This window comes from Rhineura floridana, chromosome 4, assembly GCF_030035675.1.
Source record: "Rhineura floridana isolate rRhiFlo1 chromosome 4, rRhiFlo1.hap2, whole genome shotgun sequence".
NCBI classification, from domain to species: domain Eukaryota; kingdom Metazoa; phylum Chordata; class Lepidosauria; order Squamata; family Rhineuridae; genus Rhineura; species Rhineura floridana.
The window spans coordinates 121628330-121656086 of NC_084483.1; the positions used below are offsets into that span (position 1 = coordinate 121628330).

Consider the following 27757-nt stretch of genomic DNA (forward strand, 5'->3'; position numbering starts at 1 on the left):
CAATTCCAGCACAGACACAGACTGGGATAAGGTATACTATTCTTTTGTATACATAACATATGGGCCACCATTGAGAAGCGTATGATCCATGCATGCTTTTGTACTTTTTTTCACAAAAAGTACTTTTTGTACTTTTTCAGCAGCTAGCCTCCATCAGAACCTTGTACAACTTTTTAAACAGTTCCACCTTTAAAAGGTAGTTCAGAGGTTCAGCCAAGGGGAGCAGCTGAAAAAAGGCAAATTACCTCACTGGATTGCTGTTACAGTCTATCATGCTCACATATTTAAACTCCTGCAGATCATCTTATTTGTGAAATCTCTCATGAATCTTCGTATCAGACTTCCATAGCTGGTTTTTATGCAAGAGTAGCTATGTAGAAAAATCCAAACAGAGCACATGAAATGAAGATTCTTTCTACTTTGTATTATGAAAGGTCTCAATGAATTTTCAAATGAAAATACATCATGGGGTTTTTTTTTGTAAAAATGTTGAGCAGAACATGAAAGCCTTGAAAAAGCAATAATGGAAGGCTATTGATCTGGATTTATTAGTTCAAGGGTGTATGTATATGAGATAACTTCTCGAGAGTATAAAATACTCAGTTAAACTGTGTGGTTTACAGAAAAAAATGTTGTATGATATGCACAAAACCCATTTAGACCCTCCAGACAAGTGATGAACTAATTGCTGGAAAAAACACTTTGGAGTTTCCCCAGTACTTCAGCATAGAAGAAAACATCTCATTGATAAAAAAGGGAAAGCTACTATTTTAAGACAAGGGTTTTTAGTCACATGTTTATTATTTGCTGTCTTTACATGGTAGGATTTATTTTATGAATTTAGGATTTTGTTGTTATTCAAATACACAGAAGTACCCTAACAGAATATGTGACATGGAGAACAGAAAAACTTCTATGCTTCCTGGTAACATTTCATATTTTCAGGGCTTTGTTTTAGATAGAGGTGACAAGTCATGAGAAGGAGTGAGTTGGAAAAGTGTGGTTTAGCATTGGATGGCGATCACCAGTCCACTGAAAACTGATCAATCAAACACAGGAAATCAAAACCAAAGATAAAGTCCCAAACACGTCATTTTTGGTATGTCATGCCAAACCCATGAACAAGAAACAATGGGAATGAGCAAACAGATAACTGTAACCAGTCATGCATGGCCAGCCACACATTGAACCAGGTGACCAACTGTGATAAAAACTTTCAAACCCCTTCTGGCCATGCCCGCACTTCTCCTGTGCATATGGCTGCCTAGGAAATACTCAAAATAAAATAAATTATTAGAAAGCCAAGGCAAGGCAAAATCATTGCTCACGTAGATAAGATGTTTCATGATCATTTATCCTATTTGCAAATCAGGAAGCTGCCTTGACCTGAGTCAGACGCACTGATCCATCTAACTCAGCATTATCTACACTGACTGACAGCAACTTTCCAGGGTTTCAGACAAGGAGTCACTCCAAGCCCTACCTGGAGATGCTGGGGATTGAGCCTGCGACCTTTTGCGTGCAAGGCAGATGCTCTACCACTGAGCATCAACCCTTCCCTCTCAGTGGCCTGAAGCCCGGAATTAGACACATCACCCTTATCTGTTCTCCCCAAAGTTCCAAGGCACTTTTGTTAGCATTACAGCATCTAAGAGTGCTCATTTCACTTTAGAGGAATAAGCAGTTTTGTTTTATCCATTTAATTTAGCAGAAAAACATCAGTACTAAAATCTGTATTACCTGCATAATTTGCAACCTGTTACTATTCAAAAGTACATATGCACCCATACAAATGTTTATATATTTATTAAAACCAGAGGCTCCCAAAGTGCGATCCATGAGCTTCATGCAAGAGGTCTTCAGCATGTCTGTAGATTGATGGATGAAGACAGGAAGTAACACAGCCATTGTATTAAATATTCATATTGATCTTAATTTTATTTTAACTGTTTCTCATATTTCTTATATTGTATTTTACTGTGTAAATGTTTGAATTCTATGGAAAACAAGAAAATATATGAAAAAAAGGAATAAAAATACAATTAAAAATCATACAGCATCTAACACAGTTCATTACAATTGCTACAACAGGCAGAAAAATCATTAAATGGTCTACCAAGATCATTAACAATTTTCAAGTGGTCTGTGAGAAAAAAAGTGTGGGAACCACTGCTTTAGACAATTTATATACAGCTTAGTTGTCTCTAAGCAGTGTACAAGAGACTTGATACAATGAAACCCAAAATTGGTAATAACTATAAAATCAGAATTCAATTAAAATGCCTGCTGAAATAAAAAGGTTGTCAGTAGGCACCAGAAGTTCAACTGGAAAGAAGCCTGTCTGACCTCAGCTGGAAGGGAGCTCCATAAAATTGGGCTCACAATATAGATCATACGGCTCCTGGTGGATACAAGACGTGTATAAGAAAGACCCACAGCACAATGTGGAACTTACTTCTGAGTAGACATGCATCATATTAGGCTATAAACACAGGATACAGAATGTTCTGTAATCAAGTTACTGAGCAAAACAGGTTTTCTTAAGGAAATGGAAAATAAAATGTTCGTAATGCTTGTTGGTGGAGTCATGAACATTCATAAGTTGAGACCAAATGCATGGCAGAGTTAGTACTTAGACATGTTTGCTGACTAGTGATCAGCAGTTATTGCAAGGTGGAAGAGACAGGAGGCAGCTGGAAACAATACTGTGCAGGCATATAGCTAAGGACTAGGCGGCAGCAGCACCCAAGATGGCAGATTATATCATCAACCTCTGTCTCCACCCCACCTTTGTAAAACTGGCCACTAAAGCTGTGGAACTTCTTGGTTGCTGCTTAGCAATGTCAGCTGAGAACCAACTACCACCCCTCTTTACCAGCTGCATCTGTAGGAGAATTCAAGCTAAAACCTGAGCACCCAGTGCTTTTGGGAGCTCGGAGGCCATGGTCTGAGGGTACATTATGCAACAACGATCTGGTTAGTGCCTGGACAGAAAACTGTCTGGGAACCCCAAGATGAAAGAAAGGCAGGTTATGAATGTACTAAATCAATAAAATAGGCTGCACTCAGAAGACATTGACGATATACAGGATTGTACCTCCCAAAACCTAGCTAGATCCCTGGATCCAGTAAAAAAATGATGATGATAAAATAGATCACTTATTAATTCATTTATCTTGAATATCCTTATGTTTAAACCATAAGAAATACAGCCTTTAACAACCTGAGGATTCAGTTTTAAGGATATCGTAGACTTTTCACATGCTTGCTTATACTGTATTCAGATTTTTTTTAAAACCAAATTTACCATTTTTTAAATAAGAACTGTTATTGAAATTTCAAAAAGCTGCACATTGATATTAATCTCCTCCAGCCCTGTCTTCTATAATTATGGTCATTTTATAACCTTTAAAAGAAAACAAGAAAATGCCTTTCTTAACGAGAACCAGGCAATAACACCATTATTAAGCTAATTTTTTTGCCATGGTTGCAAAGAAGTTTTAAAAAATACACAAACCTTATTGAACCAGTTGGGGTTTTTCTTTTTAGCCATGGCAAGGGTTGTACCAAAACCTGCTAGAATTCCTGCAGTAGCAACTGTAGAAAGAAAAATGCCACCTGCCAAAACAAGGAAAACATGTAAGAATAAATACACTCTTTTTATCCTAGGCAAGGACAAAGAAATTAAATACCTTAAAAACATTTGAAATTGATCTGCTTCCCAGAGGAAAGACATAGCTATCAAGCTGCCTGATAAACTCCCCAAATATGATGGGTTTTTAAACTCCTTAACATTACAGTGGAACCTTAAATCTCTGAATTGTTCTGGAAATGGTATTAGGTGGCTGTCCAAAGTGTGCCCAGGGCACAAATTCTGAGTACAGAGGTATACATTTGGGAAGTGCCTGGTCCTCTATATCTCACAGTTGTCAAGACAACCTGGCACATTCAAGTGCTTCTGGTGCAGCTGCTACACTCCACCCGCTCCTTCTCTGAAAGGAGACATAATCCTGCTTTTTATAGCATTAATTACTTCAAGCTGTCACTTGAACATGTGTTGGTATTTGCAGAGATTGTGCCACGTACAGCAGTTGGGTCTCCATCTTTCGCCCTCTTATACCTGAGAGGCCCAGTCTTCTAAATCCTTAGGGCCAGGGCTGGATTATCCATTAGGCTTAGTAGGCTAGGGGCCTGGAGCTCTTGGGGCCCATGCATAAGCTAAAAAGAATTATCGCGGGACAAGAGCTTCCGAATCACCCGCCATCCCCCCGCTTCACTTACCCTTTTCTCCGTTTTTTTGAGGTTTGCCATCAATCAAGATGGTGGCCAAGGTTTCCCTAAGGGGCTGAAGCCTCTGCCACCATCTTGGTTGATGGCATGCATGTGTGCTACATGTGTGCATTGCTGCCATCAACCAAGATAGCGGCAGAGGCTTCAGCCCCTTAGGGAAACCTAGGCTGCCATCTTGACTGACGGCAAACCTGCACGAAAAAAAGCAGAAAGGTAGGGAGAAGGGCCCCCCAAACACCAATCACCCTAGGGGCCCTCCTCAGCTTAATCCGGCCCTGCTTAGGGCCTGTCCCCACAGCTCTGATTTAGAGAACCAGATGTTTTGAGCACATCCAATCCCACACACAGGCAGTATATGCTCATCTCTCACTGGTAGTCATACTGTTGACAGGATCATTACAGGACCAGCAATCAGCAGGGCAGACTTCTTGCTTTGAACATATTTCCAATAGGCAACATAAGGTTGCACATTATTTTTGCAATATTTTGGTTGGTCTTAATAAAGGTATTGCACAACTATGGGTTTTTCTAAGGATATTTCCTACACTCTCAGTTTATGTGAGAAGTTGCCATGTGTTTGTATGGCCATAGGATTGCTACACACAAGACAAAATTCCTTTACAAAAATCACTTCCGGAAAGAAAACGGAACAACTTTGGTGTCGATTGACATATTCAACAACTGCACGTGCACATATCGTGTTGTGTGGATGCTCTGTGTACATGCACAAGCCAATCCCCATGTGAGTACAGTCAGCACACGTATGTGCAATTTTTATGATTTATACATAAAGCCAATCACTATTACTTAAAAGTAAGTGAAATCAGTGTACGAATTTCCACCATCTGTTAAAATCTGTTACTTCACTGTTACAACTGTGGCATCTTATATGCTCCAGCCCCACAGCTTAATCCAGGAATGTGAACTTTAATGCATCTAAAAAGTCATCTCCCCATCCTGTTAATGTTTGCGCAGCACAAACCACCTGTCTACAACTATTCTTCTGATTCTCCCTCTTCGCACACCACCCGCTCACGTTTTAATTTATATGGGGTTTAACCCGATTTTCATTGTTTAGGCTTAGATCTAGGAATATGGAGACCATTAAATAAAATATCATTGAGCATGCACAAAGCAACCACAACCGGTACCACGCCACAAATACGCACACACACACACGCACAGGTATAGTTTGAAAGCAGGGCTTCCAAAACGGGAGGGAGTAATGCATCCTAGCAAGTATGAGCTCCTTCCCCTCTACTACGGAAATTAGTCGTTTCCCTCTCCCGCCAAGAGAGGACGGGACTCTGAACCTTTTATTAAGAAGAGCAGGCGCTTCGATTCTTCCGTATGTGCTGTAGCAGGGTGACCCGCCATGCCAATAGCGCTCCCCTGGAGGACATTCTGCTGGCCCGCCTCGGGGACAGCCTGCCCCATGCTTCCACTCGAGCCCGGCTTAGGGACTTTTCCCCTTCGCCGCCACCCGGATGGAGATGGCGCTGGAGGCGGGCTCGTTCGGTATGTTGCCGGGATCAGCGACGGAAGCCAAAACAAGAGGAGCCGACCAACCCGATACACTGACGTTGGAGGGTCTCCGCTCTCCGCGCATCTTTCGTACCAGAGCTTATTAGTTCAGTCCCGGAACCGTTTCCCAGTTTCTAATTGCGGCTGCACATATACCAGAAAATAAACCCATTGACCTCAATGGGCCTTATCTCCGAGTGAGCAAGCTGTTCGTCAGCAATCCTAAACCTATTTAATTCGGAGGAAGCTTCATTAAACCCAGTGGGACTTAACGACCGAGTAAGTGCTCATCGGCTCGGGACTGTCCTTTCCTTACGCAAAACTACGGCCCACTTATGAATTAGCGTTCAGGGCTTCTATGCTGGCAAGGGAGAGCCTTGGCGCCGTTTTTTAAGAATATTCCTTTGCCACTGGCGCACCTCTCTCTTATACAGGTAACATCGATGGTGGTTCCTTTTTGATTTAATGAAAGTTCGAGCAAATATATTTGGGCTTTTGTAATGCTTTTCTTCGGAAGTCCCACAGCCAAATCTCCATAATAATAGGCGGTAGCTAGCCGTAAACAAAGCATGCAGCAGGAAACTGAAGAAAAGGTTCAGCGGTTAATTTCTCATTTTTGCCCTCTCCCTGGCCTCATGGGTGCGGACTGTTTGGAATTAGTCAGTGGTAATGGCAAGACAAGCAGAAGATTTATGGACGCTTATCAGTGAATACGAGTTTCCCTTCCAAGTGAACAGGAATGGGATCATGTTGACACACCTTTGTTATTTCACACGTTCCAAGATGGAGAACAGGTGTTGCAAGGAGGTTCTAGGACTATTGCTTTTGGGTGGATTGTATCAACATTATCATTTATTAATTGTTTTCCCAAGGTAATGTGCATATACATATAATGTGCTTAGAGTTACCAGGTCTCCGGGTTTTTTTGGGGGGGGGCTCTGGCTCTCCGGCTAACATCCCTTAATATCTGGACTCTCAGCTTCAATCGAAAAAAAAAAATTAAGTTTCTAGGTGGTCTGGTTCCCGAGATATACACCAAAACGTCAGCTGCCCCCATGACTGTTTAATCTATTTAACTGATACGAAGTTGAAGTTGGTTCCTAGTTCCCAGTTCCTTATTTGCTTGAAAGTTCAAAACACTAAAAAAGAAGAGTTGACAACTACAGCAACTTCAAACCAAATTTAACATGTCTCTGAACCCTAAAATATATGTTGGGGTACCCTGTATGATATATCACTGTGATTGGGGGACTCTCCCCGTCAAGAATAGCAATACATTTATGCAATCAAAATCATCAGGGTTCCGATATTATCATAAATACATAATGATGTCATAAAATCATAAAAATAAGTAAATGGGGGTGCCCACCCCAAACTCTGCTCTGGGACAGGACAAATCATATACCCTAGGAAAGGGGAGGGTGTCCTCTACGAGATGCCAGTGCATCCCATCCGGCCCAGAGCTTCTGCTGGGCACTGGGCACGCACGGGTAGATCAATGCAAAATCAAAGCAGACCAAAACATACAGGAAAAAATAAGTAATTGGGGGTGCCCACCCCAAAATCTGCTATGGCCCAGGACAAAACATATACCTGAGGAAAGGGGAGGGTGTCCTCTATGAGATGCCAGTGCATCCCATCCGGCCCAGAGCTTCTGCTGGGCACCGGGCACGCACGGGTGCATCAATGCAAAATCAAAATGGACAAAAACACAGAAAAAAATAAGTAACTGGTGGTACCCACCCTGAAATCTGCTCTGGGACAGCACAAATCATATACCCCAGGAAAGGGGAGGGTGTCCTCTACGATATGCCACTGCGTCCTGCCTGGCCCAGAGCTTCTCCTGGGCGCAGGGCACAGAAGAGGGGATCTATACAAAATCAAAGCAGAAAAAGACATACAGGAAAAATAAATAATTGGGAGTGCCCACCCCAAAATCTGCTCTGGACCAGGACAAATCATACACCCCATGAAAGGGGAGGGTGTCCTCTATGAGATGCCACTGCGTCCCACCTGGCCCAGAGCTTCTGTTGGGCACAGGGGAAGGATCAGGGCATCTATGCAGACAGAAAGGGTTGAGAATCTTCTCTTACTCATTTCTCAGACCTCTTTCTGAAGTGAAGGGTCAAATCTGTAAAGAAGTTTAGAGCAGCCACATTAAAAGATAAGGGCAGGGCATTGCAGGCAGGGGGTTGCCAACCCTGCTTGGATATGGATGTCTTTGCAGAGGATCCCTAGTCAAGCTTTACCAACAGCACAATCCAAACTATATCTACTCAGAAGTAAGTCCTGTTGAGTTCTATGGGGGCTTAGTCCCTTAGTATGTGTGTTTAGAATCGCAGCCTTCAGGGGCATCCATCTTTACTCCCGAATGCTCCCATCTAACATCTCCACAACACTAAACTCCTTTCTTCCTACAATGACCTTCTGGTGACAGGCCTGGCCTGAAGGCACTTAAACCCTTCTTGCCGAAAGCAAGTAGGCTAGATTAAATGTTCCCTACCCAGGCTCCATCTTTTAGCTAAGATGTCTAGCTTAATTTCCAGTCAGATATTTTTTTAAATTGTACGCTCCAAGCAACTGTGATTGATGCTTAATGTATCATGCTTAATGACATCACTCGGGCCCGCCCCATGACATCACTCGGGCCCGCCTCTAAAATCTCAGGTTTGGGGATGCTTCTGACCTGGCAACCCTAAATGTGCTGCCCTGGGCTCCTACTGGGAGAAAAGGTGGGATATAAATATAAATAAATAAATAAAAATAGCAAACAAATTTACAAAACAAGACACACACACAAAAGATGAGGTTAAAAACTGTTGCCTCTGTGGTACTTTTTTCTGAATCATCTCCCCTCAGTTTGTGGAACCTTCCAGTCTAGATTATGTAAATATATTGTCATCTGTGTTTTGAATGGACACATTAAAAGTAGCATATGAGATTCCCAGAAGCAATGCACCAAAATTGGCACCACTGTTTGTGCTTAATATGCAAACTGCAGATCCCTCATTGGCATGGTCCATACAAACAGTGGTGCAGATAGGTATTTTTGGCACTCCGGAGTGAATGGATTTACAGGGGTGGGTGGAAGAGGGGAAAATGTTTCTTTAGATGGTAATATTATTTGACTGAGAGCCAGTGTGGTGTAGTGGTTAAGGTGCTGGACTACAACCTGGGAGACCAGGGTTCAAATCCCCACATAGACAAGAAGCTCACTGGGTGACCTTGGGTCAGTCGCTGCCTCTCAGCCTCAGAGGGAGGCAATACCCTCTGAATACCACTTACCATGAAAACCCTATTCATAGGGTCACCATAAGTCAGAAACAACTTGAAGGCAGTCCATTTCCATTCCATTCTTTGACTTGCTTAAAGATGTAACCCAGATTTGCTATGGTCGGGACCCTCCAGTTTATTCTGCTGACTAGGGTCTTAAACTTCTGTCCCAAAATACTGCCCTGACTGCATGCAGACAGACACAGGCTCTGAAAATGGTCATATCAAAATACATCAAGAACCTACAGACTTCTGTTTCCTAGGGTGGTGTGGAAAGTGCCCTGGGCACATCTGTTTGTATGACCTCTTCCCCTTCCCCTTTGCCTTCATTTCCCCCTGATTCTGCCGCCCTTCCACCTCTTTTTTTTTTTCAATTAATTTTTATTCTAATTTTCAAAACCAAAATAATACAAAAAGAAAACACAAATCAATAACTAATACAATACCAAAAAAAAATACATATATATAAAAATATTGACTTCCGATTTGTCATAGTTCAGCTATAAATCTATAATATATAACAAACCTATCTCTTAATAGATTATAAAATCACCTTCCTCCAGCGGTTATCTTAGTTGGTTTCAAATCTCATTAACATCATATCATTTTAATATTCCACAAAAAGTCAAAGAGAAGTTTCCAATCCTTGAGAAATATATCAATCAATTTTTTTTCTAAATAAACATGCCAATCCAGCTCATCAAATCTACTAAATCCAGTAATTTCAAAACACTATAATTCAACTATAAATCTATAATATATAACAGACCTATCTCTTAATAGATTATAAAATCACCTTCCTCCAGCAGTTATCTTAGTTGGTTTCAAATCTCATTAACATCATATCATTTTAATCTTCCACAAAAAGTCAAAGAGAAGTTTCCAATCCTTGAGATATATGTCAGTCAATTTTTTTTCTAAATAAACATGTCAATTAATCCAACTCATCAAATCTACTGAGTCCAGTAGTTTCAAATCGCTCTTCTGTGCCCTTCCACCTCTTAATGGTGATGGTGGGATGGTGGCAATCCCTTCTCCCTGCCCCCCCATTTGCTTGTTATCCCTACTGGCTTACATTCTTTTCTTTTGCCACTGCTTTAGCAACAGCAATTCCAGCAAGGCCCTCCTACCTCCCTGCCTTGCTGTTGGAAAGGAGGAGGTGGAGAGCTTTTCTGGGTAGGTGATAGGTGGCAGGGTCAATTAGGCAGCAATGCTGCCTTGACCACTGGCACCAGGCATGAGTGTCTCCCCAAAGTGCGGGACCCAGGGTGGTCACCTTTATTGCCCCTTACCCAGGAATGATTCTGGTCTTTCCTCACTATTCACTACAACATTTTATTTGGCAGAGCCCAGTTCTGCTCTGACATCTGCCCTGGTCTCCCAGTGCTGGGCATCTGGGAAGTACCATTTTAATTTCTTACAATGCCCTCAGACATTGTGGGAAAATTAATTGGTGGGTCGAAGCTGCCTGGTGCTGACATTGCTGCTGGTCACTGCTGTCGCCCGTAACCCTAATGGTGCCCACTGATATAGGAGGGGGCTACTAGAGGGCATTTTGATGAGGGCCCTTCAAACTTGGAACTGGTCCTGTCTCCCCAAATTAAATTGTAGATTGCAAGCTTCTAAGGAAGGGGCTACCTTCCTGTACTCTGTAAAACACTATATGCACTGATGGTACAATATATATTAAAAAATCATGAATTTAAAAAATAGTAAAAACAAAAAACCCATGGTCATTCCAACAGTTTCCTCAGGAGTTTGCCTTCCACATATAAAAGTTAATTGATTAGTAATATTCACACAAAGAATAAATCAACATCACTGAGTGGAATGAATGGTACATTTCAGCCTTCCCAATAAAACTCTTCAAATGACTCTGATTTAGTTTCATCTCAGCATAATCTGCTAATTGTGCAAAAGACTGATAATTTTTTAAGGTTAGGAAATGTTATTTCACATGTAGCATTGAACAGACTAAAATGTAGATCTTTGGAAGGAAAACGCTAAGGAACAGTCACACAAGTTTACCATGTTTGGTAATTTGTCATAAATGTTGGTTGTGCCACTGTTACATGAACCTTCAGTTAAAAAGAACCTTAAATATCTATTATTCTGAAGTCTTGGGAGTTGGACCTGCCAAAGGTAAAGACTGCCACACAAGCCTTTTTTGGCTAAACTAATTCACAGCATTAGGGGAAGGCCATAGCCCAGTGGTAGAGCACATGCTTTGTATGCAAAAGGTCCAAGGTTCAATCCCTGGTATATCCAGTAAGGGCTGGAAAAGAGCCCTGGAGAGCCGCTGCTAATCATAGGTAATACTGAACTAGATAGACCAATAGTCTAACTCAGTTTCAAAAGCTGAGAAAAGAGTGTTTTTCACAAAATCTATCTAGTGAGATGATTACAAATCTTTTTTGTCATATTTATACCTTGCAGTTATCATTTATGCCTTTGGGACCCTCATTATGTCTTATAATGAGTTTCATGTGCATCTGTACTTGATTACTATTTGGAAGCTTATTTATTTGTTAAAATATGTTGTTATGTGCCTTCAAGTCAACTACGACTTATGGTGACCCTATGAATCAGCAACCTCCAACAGCATCTGTCATGAACCACCCTGTTCTATGTATGTAAAATATTTACAGCCCTTCTTTTCAGACAACTGTTCCCACAAGGCAGCATACAGGTATTATACATAAAACTCTACAGTTTAAAACATGAGTCTAAAAGAAAAAAGACACTCAGCATGTAATAAAAAAAATAAAATGCAGATCAAAATTAATATGTCTTGAGAGTCTTTTTAAAAATCACTAAGGAGAAACCATGTATGCTTTCTGGGGGATCATATTAAGTGTCACCACTTAAAAAACCCTGATTCTGGTACCTGTCAGCCAAACTTCTCTTACTGACAGTCCACAGAACACAGCTTGGGCAGGCTCAAATGGGTGCAGGTGGTCCTTCAGGTAACATGGTCCCAAACCATTTCAGCCTTTAAAGACCAATATCAGCACCCAGAAACAAATAGGTAGCCATTGTAAATGGTACAGAACAGATACATTATGTTCTAATAATTTAGCTCCTACAAGCATTCTTACTACCACATTGGTACACATTTGGTACCAATTGAAGTTTCAAAACAGGTTTCAAAGGCAACCCAACATACAGTGCATTACAATAATCTAGCCAGGATATAACCACAGCATTGTTTTCAACACAGCAGCCTGCTTTCTTACAGGAATATCCTAATCCAGGAGTAGGGAACATTCTCCCTTGAGAAAAAACTCCAAGCCCAAAGTGGGTGGGGCCAAAACATATAAATGCACACACACACATTCATACATACCTCTCTGTCTCTCACCCCCCCTCTTTCACACAACATACACACCACTTTATCAGACACATATCTAGCTTTTATGTTGTGTACTGATTGATTGACCCCCTCACCTGCCCATTCTGTTCACTCCATGATAGCAGCAAGCTGGCTATTTAAAAAGGGAGAGAGCTCTTCCTCCATGGCCAGTTACATCAGGCTGACACAGCAGAACACATTATCTCTGCTTCACCAGCACAACCTGCTTCCATACTGATTGCAAAGAGATGGAAGATACTTCCTTTGCCAATACAGAAGCTGAGCTCTTCCTGCAGGCAAGCTTGATGTTCTTGTGGGAGGGGGCAATGAGTTGATGAGAGAAAGGGGATAACCTAGAGTGAGTGCCAGGGATTAGATTCAAGCCTGACCAGAGGTTCCCCATCTTTTCCTTAAGAAGGCTCAAGTATCTGCAGTAGCTCCCTGTTGCCTTCTGAGCATAATAATTCAAGGTCTTAAGTTTTGACACATAAACCTCTAAACTGTCTGCGTGGTATCAGTGATGGTTTTGCATTAGCAGAACTCAGATATGGCTGATCCTCCCTAGCCACTGTACCCCCACCCCCAAAAAGCTGCTCCTGAGGATTGAAATACCCATCAGAACACGATGGGATATGGAGCAGGGTGCTGCAAAATCCAGGTGCCATGCCTTATGAAATGCTTTTCATTAGCACAAAGCCACCATTGGATACAATCCCTTGATGTTTTCCCATCATGCTCTTTAATAGTGGCAAAGGATGCTCTTGAGCTTCACATCTGTGTACCAAGTCTGTATAGGAAGGGCAGACAGAGGTATGTTTTTAGTGACTTTACTTAATTGTAGAATGGCCTTCTCCTGGAGATTTATTTCTGAAACATTGTAAGAGTTTTTTTCTTTGTGCTGGCTTTTCACCGGTGGGGTGGAGCTTCCAATCAGTGACTGAAAGCAGTCCCATATAAAGCATATTATCAAAAGGAAGAATTTAATACTTATATTTTATATGCCTAATTTTAATTGGACATTTTATGTTTACATCTTTAACTTATTGTTATTCAGCCTGAGCCTTTGGGATATGGAGCAGGCAAGATATTAAAATGTCTAAGTCAATAATTTACACAGTATTCCTTTCCATCAGCCTTATCTTTTCTTATGCAGAAGCCATCATGTAAATCTGCCTATCTCCACTGAGTCTATCTTGAGTTCCCCAGAACCTTTCCTGTTTTCCTGGGCTAAAGATGCTAGGAACCATTCCATTCTGACATTGAGCATTGGCTTTAGAGTATCATAAATAACACAATGCTTTACTCAGTTAAAAGATAAACCTCCTGCACTAATATACTGATGGCAGATGGGATAATCCTGTAGCCTTTACATACATGAGGATACCTTACTCATGTTCTCTGGTGGCTGGTGATAAGGATGAGGATACTAATGTACACAAACACAGATATATTACATGATATGCAAACATTAATCATTTTAACCCATTGAAACCAGTGGAGCATAAGAAGCTGCCATACGGAGTCAGACCCATTGGTGTATCTAGGTCAGTATTATCTGCACTGTACAGTAATGACTGACAGCAGGTCTCCAAGGTTTGAGGCAGAAGTCTCTCCCAGCCCTTCCTGAAGATGCTAGGGATTGAACCTGGGGCATTCTGCATGCAAGCCAGATGTCCTGCTACTGATGCACATCGCTTCCATGCTTAATTCCATTTATTTCAATCAGTCTGGGTGTGACTAGCACCATTAGTTTAGTGGAAAATTCAGATGCAGGGTGCCCTCATGATAGTCAGTCCATACACCCTCACAGCCAAGACCCCTTTTTCCTTGTCTCCCTGTCATCTCGCAGGTCCACACTACACTACAACAGACATCCCTAGGAGCCAATCAGCATGAAAGGGGAGCCTGTGTGTTAGCCACTAAGAAAACTCTTCTCAGTGGCTGATTCACTCTGATTGGCACGAAAGGACAAGGACTCATCTCAATGGCTAACATGTTCCTTTTCATGTTGTTTGGCCCATACTTAGGGACCTGGCTAGGACCCTGCTCCCAAAAAAGTAACTGATCTACAACCCCCAACAACCCTGGATGATTACACCCCTGACTAGCACTGGATATTACCCATTTATAGTTATAGGGAAAAACTGAGATCAAATTTCCTAAACCAAAGCATTTGTTTATCACCTCTTTATCCCACACTTCCACAATGTTTCCAAGCATATCAGTGCAAATATTATGGACAAGTACTTTACAAACCATCAAGCAGTTTAGCTATAATTCCTGTAGTATATTATTTCTGGATACCAGTCTGGCTTTGTTGATCTGTTTTTCCCCACCTCTTTGGGTGGTATTGTAGTTTGAGGAAGGCCTGATGTAAATTCTTAAGTTGGGAGCCTCTGTGAGTCTGAAAAGATGTGGTTGTATTGTAGGGCTTGGCTGTAGACAATGTATATTTTGGGTGTTCAGTCAGTGGAGCAGTCAGCCAGTTTCCCTATACAAAGTGGTGTTCATATATCCATTATGTAGTTGCACAGCTGTTTCCAGAAAGTGGGCCTCTTCCATGGACTGGTCTAGCCTCAGGTTGATGGTGGGGTGCTGAAATTAAGAGAGTTTGAACCAGTAGAGTGTTCTGTGGAGCACAGTAAAAACGTCAAATTTCAGTTTAGTTTTCATCATAAAACATGCCTAGGCATGCCTAAACAGATCAGTGGTTACTACCCTAATGGCTAAGTTCTACCTCCGCTCTCAGAGGCAGTATGCTCCTGAATACCAGTTGCTGGAAACCGCAGGAGGGGAGAGTGCTGTTGTGCTCAGATCCTTCTTTCAGGCTTCCCATAGATATCTGGTAGATGGGCGATTGGCCCGATCCAGCAGGCTCTACTTTGTTTTTTTTAGATAACTTGTTCTACTTTGCTGACATACTTTATAGAACCTGCAAGAGGAGGCTGTGGCTCATAAACAGATTCTTTACCAGCAGAGCTTTATTGAAATCTGCTGAAGACTGCCAGATCAAATGTTTAGAATTATAGCCATTAGCTATTACATCCTATTCTGGACAAGATAGTGTTCTTTCCAGAATAGTGTTGAACCACATTGGCTATACTGTGTAAAAAAACAAAAAAAACCCACCTGCCCAGCTGTTGCTGCCCTTGCTGGACTAGTTCTGTGGACAGAGGGTTTTCATTCACTATGTGTGTTAATCCAGTTTCTGGATTAAATTATCTTGATCCTGAACATGTTTATGTGGGTGGTTGCTTTGTTATCAGACAATGCTCCCTGCACTACTATTGGAGTTTCATATAGTTGCTTTGGCTGCTATTCTCTGCATAAACATCCTCAGATGCATGTGGGACCACAGTGAAGTGAAGAAACATGATGTGTGAACTGGCAGTATTCAGGATTTTTTTTGCAAGGTATCCCACAATTGCAGGATGAATTCCAGAGACCAATTATGCAGGAACTGGGGGGAGGGGGTTGCCTAGGTACAGCCTCCTCTTAATCCCAAAGCCATACATGAGCTGCACATTTTGTTCACAAGCCATAGATTGGCACCTCTAATCTATGCGTTGAATTTAGGCTACTTTTTAAGAAGCCTATTACATATGTCTATTAAAATCTCAGAATCTGAACTAAAATAGTTGAGAACCTCTGTACACACTTTAGATTCTGAAGTTTAAAGCACATATAAATTTAATTCCTCCGGCAACTTCAGAGAATATATAAGTCCTTTGCCCCTGATAATTTCTAGATTGCATTTACTGAGGTCCAAAAAATGAGTATCGAGTTCATACAGAGATATAATATTGCTTTGCATTTGTAGATTATATTTTGTCTAATTAAACTACCCTTGGTGCATAAATTAATATTGTGCTCTGAATAATGCAGTTCTGATTTCTTCAACATAACAGCTATAGCAGCATTTGGCTTCATAGCAGAATCTTAATTCTCATTATGCAAGTTAAATTATTTATTTATTTATTTATTTTATTACATTTTTAGACCGCCCTATAGCAATAAGCTCCCAGGGCGGTGTACAGCATGATAAAACAGGTAAATACAAAAACACAATAAAACATAATTAAAAATTTTCAATTTTAAATTCAAATTTTTAAATTTTTAAAATGCCTAAAATGCCTGGGCGAAGAGGTAGGTCTTTACCTGGCGCCGAAAAGATAGCAAAGAAGGCGCCAGGCGTATCTCATCAGGGAGGGCATTCCATAGTTCGGGGGCCACCACTGAGAAGGCCCTAGCTCTAGTTATCGTTCTCCGTGCCTCCCTATGCGTTGGGACACGGAGAAGGGCCTTCGACGTCGAGCGCAGCGACCGGGTAGGTACATAGCGGGAGAGGCGTTCCACCAGGTATTGCGGTCCAATGCCGTTAAGGGCTTTATAGGTAAGAACCAACACTTTGAATCTGGCCCGGAAACATATTGGTAGCCAGTGCAGCTGGGCCAGGACAGGTGTTATATGATCAAATTTTTTTGTCCCAGTAAGAACTCTGGCCGCAGCATTCTGCACCAGCTGAAGTTTCCGAACCATCTTCAGAGGTAACCCTACGTAGAGTGCATTACAGTAGTCCAATCTAGAGGTTACCAGAGCATGGATAACTGTGGCAAGGTTCTCCCTATCCAGATAGGGTCGTAGTTGGGCTACCAGCCGAAGCTGGTAGAACGCATTCCGTGCCACCGAGGCTACTTGAGCCTCCAGTGACAGGAGCGGATCTAATAAGACCCCCAAACTACGGACCTGCTCCTTTAGGGGGAGTGTAACCCCATCTAGGGCAGGTCGGACATCAACCATCTGTAAATCATATAAATACACGCCTAACAACGTCCCATTGGAAGTAAGTCCTACTGAGTTCAATGGGGCTTAGTCCCAGGTAAGTGGGGTTAGGATTGTAGCCATAGTTTTTGAATGAGTTTAATAGCCCGCAAGGTACAGTATTCTGCACTGTTGGAATGGCTTGAATTCCCCAGATATATTCAAAATTAATGTCTGCACAAGGCTCCGTGGAAGGAACTCAGAATAAACACAAAAGGGGTAAGATAAATGTGAAGCAAATTGTGACTCATCACCATAGGGAGAGAGAAAGGAAGCATTGGGATAGGTGGAAAGGAGTTTGTGTGTGGAGGCGTCGGGCATTAATAACATGTTTTCTTTTATATTGCCTTCCATGCCTCTTTTTCACTTTGTGCTATTTTTGCATTACGATCATGTTACCTCTGATGTTTTAAATTCACATGTTATGCCTGTCCTTTAGCAAGCAGGTATCAGCCTGAAGTTGCTGATATGTTTGCTGTACTAGAACTACGTAGCTCCACCCACATCTATTCAATCCCATTTCATGCTGACTTGAATTGTGGAACTACTTTGTTGGTGTTGGGTATATGCTGTTGTTCCACTGCAAACTGTCCAAATGTGGACAGAGACAGATTATTAACAAACCTACTGCAGACTAAGTAAACGGCTATTTGTGAGATGTGGGGGTGAATAGGAAATTGCCTTCAGGCAAACAGGCAGAAGAGCTGGAAGAGAATTGGCTCTTTTTCTTCTTTCAGGCCATCAGTGTGCCACATATCATTACAACTGGTGTGTGTGGTCATGTGGGCTAGTGAAACATTTTGTAGGCTAGTAAATTTCATGAAATTATATAAAAATACTGCCCTTTTGCTAGTGTAAGAATACAAAGAACAGAATGTAAGAGAACTTCTACTTTCCATACATCTAATATAATCTAAACACTTATTCACCACTGTGGTATAGTGGAGAAACTGGCATAAGAGACCCCCCAAATGTTGCTTGGTCCACCTCCTGTATTTGTATCTCTGCTACAGTGGCATCATAAAATTGAACTGCCCCAGAAATTAAAGTAACCGAAGTTGTAGCCATTACAGCCTGTAACCTCTTGCACTTTTATCCATTTGCTAAACAGTTCCTTAAAAGATAGGCATGGCAAACATGTGGAACAGCCAGTTTGTACTCATTTTAATTAGGCAGTAAAGGTCTTCTTGCTAAAGGAATATGCATAAAAATATTTCTAGGATAAATTGATTTCTTGTTTCTGCTTACACAACAGACTTTTGAATGAATCCTATTAATGTGAACATCACATTAATCAAATCTAAACATGAAAAAATGGTTTAAAGAACATCAAGCTGTAGTTTAATAAAACTGGACAGCAAAGTCAGTTAATTCATACTCCCAAGATTAAAGAAGGTGGAAATGTTCACAGCCTTATGATAACCTGATGAAGTCTGATTGCCCTTTTATGCTCCAAAGTTTTCAAAGTATATTTATGCTCACTTATAAAATGTTTATCATTCTCAGGCGTTCTATAGTAGAATAAAGAGATTATATGAAAAATTGTCCCATTGTCTTACTAGATGTACCAGCCTTCCCTGACCGGATGCCCTCCATGTGTTGTTGTAGCTTCCTGAACTAATTAATATTTTCTATAGCTTCCATTACTTCATCATCACCAGTATGAACTGAACCCAAGGAATCTCTGGTTGTTGTTTTTAATCTGACACATTTAAGATAAGGCATTCAAACATTTCTATATTGAAATCAAGCATATTTTATTTAATAACTATTCATTTTTGTGGAGCTAAAACTCCATATATAGCTTTCCAAATAATATTAAGTTACAAATTGAAATTGTTGCTGTACATTTCCTATCACATAATTTATTTCAGAAACACTGCTGAAATAACATCAATATAATGAAAATATGCTAGTACATTAGTGTATTAAAAGGATCTGTGACTAACCAAGTGAGTATGATCTCATATTTGCAGAGAGCCATAGTGTTTTCAGAAATCACAAAGCAAATTATGCAGTGAATTGCCATCCGTTATTACGATGACACCACTCAAGATTATAATTACAGTAAAAAAGATAATAATTTGATGGCTGAGATGTTTAGTTTCCATAGCTTCCATATTTTCCTTTTCTATCAGCTTCATACTACATCACTGCTCCTTTCTCTCTTCTTCTTCTTACCCTATAATTCTCAGAATCTTCAGCCTTGAGACCTGGTTGTCCATAGCAAAATATCAATATAAAAAGCCATGTTACATTCATATCAAAAAAGGTGTAAATAAAGTATATCTTTGCATAACACTTTTTCAAGAGTTCCAGATATCACTGCAGAATTTGAAAGCAACAAATAGTACAGTTGTTACAGGTCTTATTCACCAAGTCCATTTCCAAGTAATCTTGTCTTCCACAGATATTTCTCTCCACCCTGATGTTATATTCAACTATTGCTGAACAGCTTGTTCCAGTGCAAAACTAGACCAGTTAATTCACACTGCAAATTTTGAATCCTGGTTCTTTCATTAATTGTAAACAACAGTTTGCTTAATACTCCTAGCACTGATGTCTGAAGCCCACAATTTCTTATGCCAGGTAAGTTCCTGGAAACCAGACAAGTAAAATATCATGAAGTGTTCTGTTAGCAAGAAAATGGTGATGCATGGTCTCGATGAGTGTGTCAAGAATTAAGCTGTAATTGTATCAGTTATGATTTCATCTTCAGTGGCTTGTCATAGCTTTCTTTTTCCTTAATCTTTTTCAGGAAGGCAATCTTCATTTTCTTGCCGCCAAAATTCGAAGGAGGGCGGGAGGCTGGCGGAGCGGCCTTAAATGGCCTTCAGCAGCCCCGCCTCCTATGGCGTGTCACGCAGGCGCGCCGGCGCACCGTGTGCACACACACATCCCCCACGATGGCGGCCTAGGCTTCGGCTGCGGCTGCAAACTCGCCCCTTAGCCCGGCAGGTACCGGGCGCGGAACGGGATTGCGGCCTATTGCCGAAATAAAACACAAACACCATTAATTGGGTTAAATCATGGGCCACTTTATTAAACGGAATCAATTAGAATAATGAACCTGCAGAGGGGAAATCAAGTGCGGGAGTATTCTGATGATCCAAGCAAAGCCTGCTTGCAGCCATAGGGCAACCAAACCCTTGCCTGAGCCCGGGGCTGCCCTGTGCCAGACCCCAGCTCAGGCCACACCCTGAAGATGTGTAGGGGGGTCCAACACGCATCACCACCCCCCGGAGCCCTGAAACTCCGAGCGGATGAGGCACGTTGGCCCCAAAGGCGACCTGTGTTCTGTCCCCGGGCCGTATAGCCCTGAGCTGCAGGCCCCCAGACTGCCAATCACCCCCAAAGGTGCCTAAAGGTGTCACCTAGCTGCCCTTTCCCTTTAAACCTTTTCCCGCACTTCTTTGCCACAAAAGGGGGACAAGCCTCTGCTTAGTCTCCCTTTACCCCACACCCGATAAGAATCTTGTGCAGACCCCTCTGCAGGTCCGTCAAGAAGATGCCATCATTGCCTCACAACTGCATGTCCTCACATGCCTGCCACTGAGGGCCTTGCCCTCCAGCAGATGACCAGAGGCTATCGTAGCCTCAACTGCATGTCCTCACATGCCTGCCACTGAGGGCCTTGCCCTCCATGTCTGCCCATGGCAGACGACCAGAGGTTATCATCGCCTCAACTGCATGTCCTCACATGCCTGCCACTGAGGGCCTTGCCCTCCAGCAGATGACCAGAGGCTATCGTAGCCTCAACTGCATGTCCTCACATGCCTGCCACTGAGGGCCTTGCCCTCCATGTCTGCCCATGGCAGACGACCAGAGGCTATCATCGCCTCAACTGCATGTCCTCACATGCCTGCCACTGAGGGCCTTGCCCTTGAGTAACCAAGGTCATTCCCACCCAGGGGAATGACCACCACCTGCAGGACCTTCCGCACTCAACCCTGCTGGAACAACATGGGTAGGAGACCATCCCAGTGCATACTCTGTCGACCCAGCCACCAAAACGTGGCCCACCATCAGAGGCCCAGCCGTGAACCAATGTGCGTTTGCGGCCCCAAGGCCAGCCTGTAAGATCATGCCATAGCTGCAGAGTAGGCTGCGCATCTGCTCCATCCCCATCCAGCAACCTGCCAAAAAACAGAAAGAATCGTGAACAGTTGGGTCCTGGACCTTCAGACTCGCTCTAGCGGTGAATGTACTCCATGTGCTCCATAATTCCACCTTCTGACGACCTACATCTGCATATACCAAACCAAATAGACCACCCCAGGTAGGTAATTCCCCTGCCGGGTATGCAGCCCCATTTCCATAGGAGCATGTCCACCAAAACCCCATGTGTCTGCTCCCAGGCTCTGCAACGCTAGACCGAAACTTTATGAGGGGAGATCCCTCCCCCTGAGTATCAGGCAACCGGGCCTGTAGCTACAGGCCAAGAAACACTGTGACACCCTCACGGGACAAGTGTCCAGTCCTGGGGCAGGATAAAATAATGGTGAGCCTCTTGTGCCCCTGGTCCTCCTGGAAACAAACCTCGGACAGCAGGATGGCTCGTAGGGAAGTCTGACCTGGACCCAAACACTCCGGCCCTCCATCCAGAAGGCTCCAAAATTAAGTGTGAGGGCCGCTGCACGCAACTGCTGGTCACAGGGCACCTCCCTGACCAACAATCCCTGGCGGGTCAGGTGAACACGGAGGATGGGGATAAGGGGTACAGTGTTGTGCATGGGCCGGCCGGACAGCACATGACGTATCCCAAGCCGTCTGGATGGTCCCAAAGGCCAGCCTACCTTGCAACACACTGACGGACTTTACTCCTACCATCCATGATGAATTCCTGCACGTGATTAATAGGAATAGGCCACACTTTGCCTAGCCCCTGCCAGCCCCTAACTCCCAGAAATCACCTCCTGCCCTTTGATAGCTGGTGAGCATCCTGGAGCAACAGATAGGCATATGGTCATATCTGACTCCCCTCCCCCATCACCCAGTGTGTGGTATGGGACTAGCAGTTCTCCCCCCCAGAGTCGGTCTCTCCTCTAACTAAAAACACCATTGACACACTGCCAGAAAGGGGGGGCCACACCGCAGGTTGGCGCATAAGGCAGCCAAAAAACAAACCCTGAAGCTGTGGTAAGGCTGTGACATCCCTGTTCTGGCACCATAAACCCCACCGTAGAAGGCCCCCAACACCTGAAGCGCAGAAAACCAACACTTTCCCAGACCCTGACAACTCCAGCATCTTGATCTGCAACAGTTCAAGCCCTTTTCCCAGGCAGCCTGCAGCCCTGGGTCAAAGAGACAATCTTAATACCCTGGAAGGTGAACCCTGGGGCCGGATCCTCCATTTTCCCAGCTGCCAAAGGAACCCCCCCGTTCATAGCCACGCCATAAACGGTGCCATCAGGTGCTAACATGCACCCAGAGTCTGCCCTACCCGTGAACCGTAAATCATGAACATAGTGCCCCACTGCTTCAGAGCCCCCTCGTCTCCTGACTGTCCCTTCCAAGAAGGAGCTGAAGTGCTCCATACAAGAATACAGCAGCCCATAGGTAATGCTCTGCTGCCTAGTCGACCTAAAAGGCAAAACTCAACAGCCGGCAATGCAGGCAGATTAGCTGCCACACTTGCCCCTAAGGCACCTCTGCCACAGGCGCGCACCATATGGAATGCAGTGTAGTGCACTGTGCATAGTCTATCTGGTATGAAGCCATTACTGACTGACCCCACTTGTATGATGGATGATGAATCAGGTAGACTCCGCCCACTGCCACATTGGGCCCTATGGGGGGGGCATTGTGAGAGCAGAGGTAGGGGATGATGGGAAGGGGCCAATAACCCTGCCCAACTGTATGTCTTTATCAATCATCCCCTGGACCAGTGCGTCTGTACCTAAGATTGATTTAAGATTGCCGGCCATAAGGGCAAGCCAGGGGCCACAGTATAGGATCCAGAAGAACCGCCTAATAAAGAAAAAACCGCATCATAAATTGAGTCTCCCCATAAACTGGGCAGTCTGCCAGCAGGGTCCATAGCACCTCGAGCTTAGCTGGAAAGAGACACTTTCCTTGAGCAGCCTCTGCTATCCTTCTGGCTTGTTGTGACTTCAATTGCGGGTTCATATTCAGCAGTTATTAGATGGCATGGAGCTGAGCAATGTCATCCTCCAATGTCTGCAGATCAAACGACTCCCAAAAAGCACAGGACTAGTGGCCTGCAAAAAGGTGGCCATCTCATCCACAGCCAGTTTGCAAACTAGCTAAAGAGAAGATGCAAGCAAATGTGCAGCCTGTACATGATTACTGAAAATAATTCCATTATGTTTAAATAATTTACTCAGAGAAATATGACTTGGACCAATTCTATGCATACTTACTTATGAGAAAATCCCACCGAGTGTATTGTTACTTCTTCCCACGGAAGGGTGCACATGATTGCACCCATACAGCAGAATCCTAAGTATGTTTACTCAGAATATCACAGGTTAAATGGGTCTCTGGACTGAGGTTTATAGGACTTAACTAATGGAAAGGTTTGTATATTCTTACCTGGGTTTTGAAGAATGTATTTGGGGAGGGAAAGCTTGACAGTGAAAAGAGGGGATGAGCTCCCTTTGCATTAGCGGGGTTGAGGTAGTTTTGGAGGTGGGGTTGCAGCACTAACTGGGATTCCTACTGGCTCCTGCAGCCTCCTTTCTGTCTCCAGCTGCCACCTGCCCTCCCCAAAAAGCCTCTGCTCTTCGTAATGTCATTGCATTGATCCAATCCAAATGGCGTCCAACTGATGGCCACCATATGTTTCTCCCCAAATGCTCTGGGACGAAACATCACCCCCATTATCTTTTAGAATATATCTCAGAATATTGCCACGTTATAACAGAGCATCTTTCTAGGGTACAGGCAAATTTTGCCCCTCTCATCTTCAAGTTCTCCCTAATTGACTAACCCCTTCTCCAAATTTTCCTGGTTTGCAAAGACAGTGTGGAAGTGGAATGGCCGTTTCAGTACATCCCTAATAAAAGCATCCCCACCCCTGGCTGTCCAGCTGCCTCTGGAATGTCCCCAGTGTCAGATAGCCCAGTACCACTCTAGGTAATTGGTAAATGAAAAGGAACATTCGGTTTAAACTAAAAATACTCTTCAGTATCAAGAAAAGGAGTCTATTCCTATTTCACTTTCTGTAGTGGGCGAGGGGGCCCCCATAGAAGTATCTCCTGGCCCTAACTGGAGGTGCTGAGGGCTGAACCTGAGGACCCTCGGCATGCAAAGCAAGTGATCTGTTACTGAGCTGCACTCCTTCATCTCCAGGGTCTGAGACCCCTGCAAATGGTAGAATAATCCTAGCAATAAAACACATGAAGTGCATTGGCTATGTTTCACTCCTCCACAGCTGGGGGTGGGCGTCTACCCTCCGCCCTGGGGGCCCTGCCCTTCTGGCCCACTTTGCCCTTTTTGGGTGGCATCCTGAGATTAAGCGTGTAGCTGGGTCTATCCCCTTCCGCTAACCCCTCCCCCAGCCTATGCCCCATTGCAGAAGCCAGGGGAGTGCCTCCTCCAGAAAGGAAAGGTGGTAAGCGTGAGGAAGCACTAAAGGGAGACCCAGCACCTTCACAGCCCGGCTGGACTGTGCCCTCTTCTCATCCTGCACCCCCCCAGTCACCAACCCATTGGCTCCCTTGTCCAGCCCCAGACAATCCAGGCCTCCTGGGCCACCAAGTGACCAAATAGGGGGTGTGATGGAGCTGGTGCCCAGCACCCAATTCCCCTACTATGTGGTGGGGTGAGGGGCTGATGATCTTTCCCACCCACCCCCACGGGGATCCCCTTGAGGAACCCTCGAGGAAAGAACACAGCCAAAGGCCGCCTCGCCTGTGCTCTTGAGCCGCCCGTAATGCCTTGTATCTGCCACTGTCTCCAGGGCTTGCCACCGCCGGGGAGCTGCTGCTGCTACCGCCGCGCCCCACTGGGCCGAGAGCCACGAGCCTCGATACCTCCAGAAGGCCTCCCCGGCCAGGAGCCCCGCTGCCTCCCACGGCCAAAAGCTGGCAGCCTCAACCCTGCCGAGCCAGGTGCCTCACTGCCGTTGACACTAGCAGCACCAAACCCCGCCGCCACTGAAGGGCTCGCCGCCTCAACGCCGCCCAAGAAAAAACAAGGGAAGCCACGTGCGCTGAATGCGCCACGCACGCCCTCAGAAGACCTCGCCGCTGCCGCCGCCGTTAAACCTCCCCGTTGTAAGGCCTCCCTCGGCCAGAGCCTCCCCGTTGCAAGGCTGCTGAGCTGGATGCTTTGCCCGACGCTGCAAGGCCTCACCGCGCCGCAGGCCTTGCCGCGCCGAAAGCCTCGCCGCCAAAATTCAAAGGAGGGCGGGAGGCTGGCGGAGCGGCCTTAAATGGCCTTCAGCAGCCCCGCTTCCTATTGTGTGTCACGCAGGCGCGCCGGCGTGCTGCGTGCACACACACATCCCCCACCATGGCGGCCTAGGCTTCGGCTGCGGCCGCAAACTCGCCCCTTAGCCCGGCAGGTACCGGGCGCGGAACGGGATTCTTGCAGCTTGTCATTTATTTGTAGGTATTTTGAAAATGGTGATGTCAATTCAAATATGCACAGAAATATTTGAGTTGGGAGAACTATATTGTAATTAAGCAGCAATTCTATACAGTATATGCTTTCACCTCTGTGTGCATGTCAAGTCTAGATCTCAGTTTGTCTTGAACCTTTGCCAATAAGGTCAATGTATAAAAGCAGAATCTGGATTTGAAAATGATCCAAATATTTTTCCCAGTGCTGCATCTTTAGAGCACCAGTGGGTTTAATCATAAGAACATAAGAAGAGCCTGCTGGATCAGGCCAGTGGCCCATCTAGTCTAGCATCCTGTTCTCACAGTGGCCAACCAGGTGCCCGGGGGAAGCCCACAAGCAGGACCCGAGTGCAAGAACACTCTCCCCTCCTGAGGCTTCCGGCAACTGGTCTTCAGAAGCATGCTGCCTCTGACTAGGGTGCAGAGCACAGCCATCATGGCTAGTAGCCATTGATAGCCCTGTCCTCCATGAATTTGTCTAATCTTCTTTTAAAGCCATCCAAGCTGGTGGCCATTACTGCGTCTTAAGGAGCAAATTCCATAGTTTAACTATGCGCTGAGTAAAGAAGTACTTCCTTTTGTCTGTCCTGAATCTTCCAACATTCAGCTTCTTTGAATGTCCACGAGTTCTAGTGTTATGAGAAAGGGAGAAGAACTTTTCTCTATCCACTTTCTCAATGCCATGCATAATTTTAAACACTTCTATCATGTCTCCTCTGACTCACCTTTTCTCTAAACTAAAAAGCCCCCAAATCAATCACTGAGAGTCTTTCATGGCGAGTGTCCCAACTTACATTTTCCTATGTAATTGATATGACTCTTGAATAAACCGTGGAAAGCACATAGCAATGCACTTGTAATCACAGCCCTTGTAGTACCTGCAAGTACAACATGTAGTGCATATGCTTAGCACCAGACATTAATTTGGTCTAAAGACTCTGTTGATGTAGCCACATCTTCATGCTGTCCTTGCATATTTGCTGTCCCATCAATTGAATTGCCAGTGCATTTTCTTTCTTATGCTACATCCAGGTCCTGTTTGGCTCCCTCCCACGGCCCTCCATCCTGGCAGCCAGGAAAAGCGGTGGTGGAAGGAAACATGTATTTCATTTCCTTTTTCTGTGCCCTGCTGGTGCAGCCAGTGTCCTCCCCTCCCAAAGGATCCTAAATGGTAGCTGGATGTGGTGGCCCCTTCTGCTAGTGCCAGCTTTGCTCCCGCCAGCCTCCCATGAGATGGATTGCTCTGCCCGTGGATGAGGACAGAAGAGATCAGTTATTTCCACACATTTAACAGCATTGGCTTCCAGAATTGTCATTGCCATCATCTCCTCCTCATTTTCTTGGCTCCCCCCTTTTTTTGTTTTTTGGGCAATGTATTGTCCATATTTGTGACAGCATGTTCAAGATTGGTCAGTTTCCACTATTAGAAAATGTACATGGAGAATACACAATGAAAGAGAGAGAACAATTGATAAAGGAAGGATATAGTTTTCATTGGTTTGCCTATTTACAATTGTTAGAAAGATATAAAATGGACAAGAAAATGTATGGGTTTGAAATAAGTAAATCTGATTTTGAAATAGGTTTGTATACAAATGATGAAAACATAATTGCAAAAATGTATAAACTTTTATTGAAAATGGATATGGAGGAAGAACAAGTAAAAGAGTGCATGGTAAAGTGGGCAAAAATTTTTGGTCATAACATACAAATGGATCAATGGGAAAATATGTGGAAAAAAGGCTTGAAATTTACATTATGTTATAATCTTAAAGAAAATTTTTATAAAATGATGTACCGTTGGTACATGACTCCAGAAAAGCTGTCAAAAATGTATAGTAATGTCTCTAATGTTTGTTGGAAATGTAAACAACAAGAAGGATCTTTTTATCATATGTGGTGGTCATGT

The 27757-nt window shown here is 43.8% G+C and overlaps 1 protein-coding gene and 1 long non-coding RNA gene across 3 annotated transcripts in view; one reads left to right on the plus strand and one right to left on the minus strand.

The window, feature by feature from the left end:
- TMEM242 (transmembrane protein 242) overlaps positions 1–5814 on the minus strand; it is a 19501-nt gene extending 13687 nt beyond the window's left edge. For both annotated transcript variants that reach the window (XR_009762302.1, XM_061624244.1), the window contains exons 1-2: positions 5604–5814; positions 3518–3618 (exon numbers count right to left, since the gene is read on the minus strand). Coding sequence is in view for 1 of the 2 variants with exons in the window: in XM_061624244.1 (XP_061480228.1) it covers positions 3518–3618; positions 5604–5727 (225 nt within the window). In the remaining variant the exon portion in view is untranslated. The remainder of the gene's footprint in view (positions 1–3517; positions 3619–5603) is intronic.
- Positions 5499–27757, plus strand: LOC133383468 (uncharacterized). The gene is made up of 3 exons (XR_009762305.1): positions 5499–6093; positions 19671–19849; positions 20019–27757. It is a non-coding gene; the product is annotated as an uncharacterized LOC133383468 (long non-coding RNA).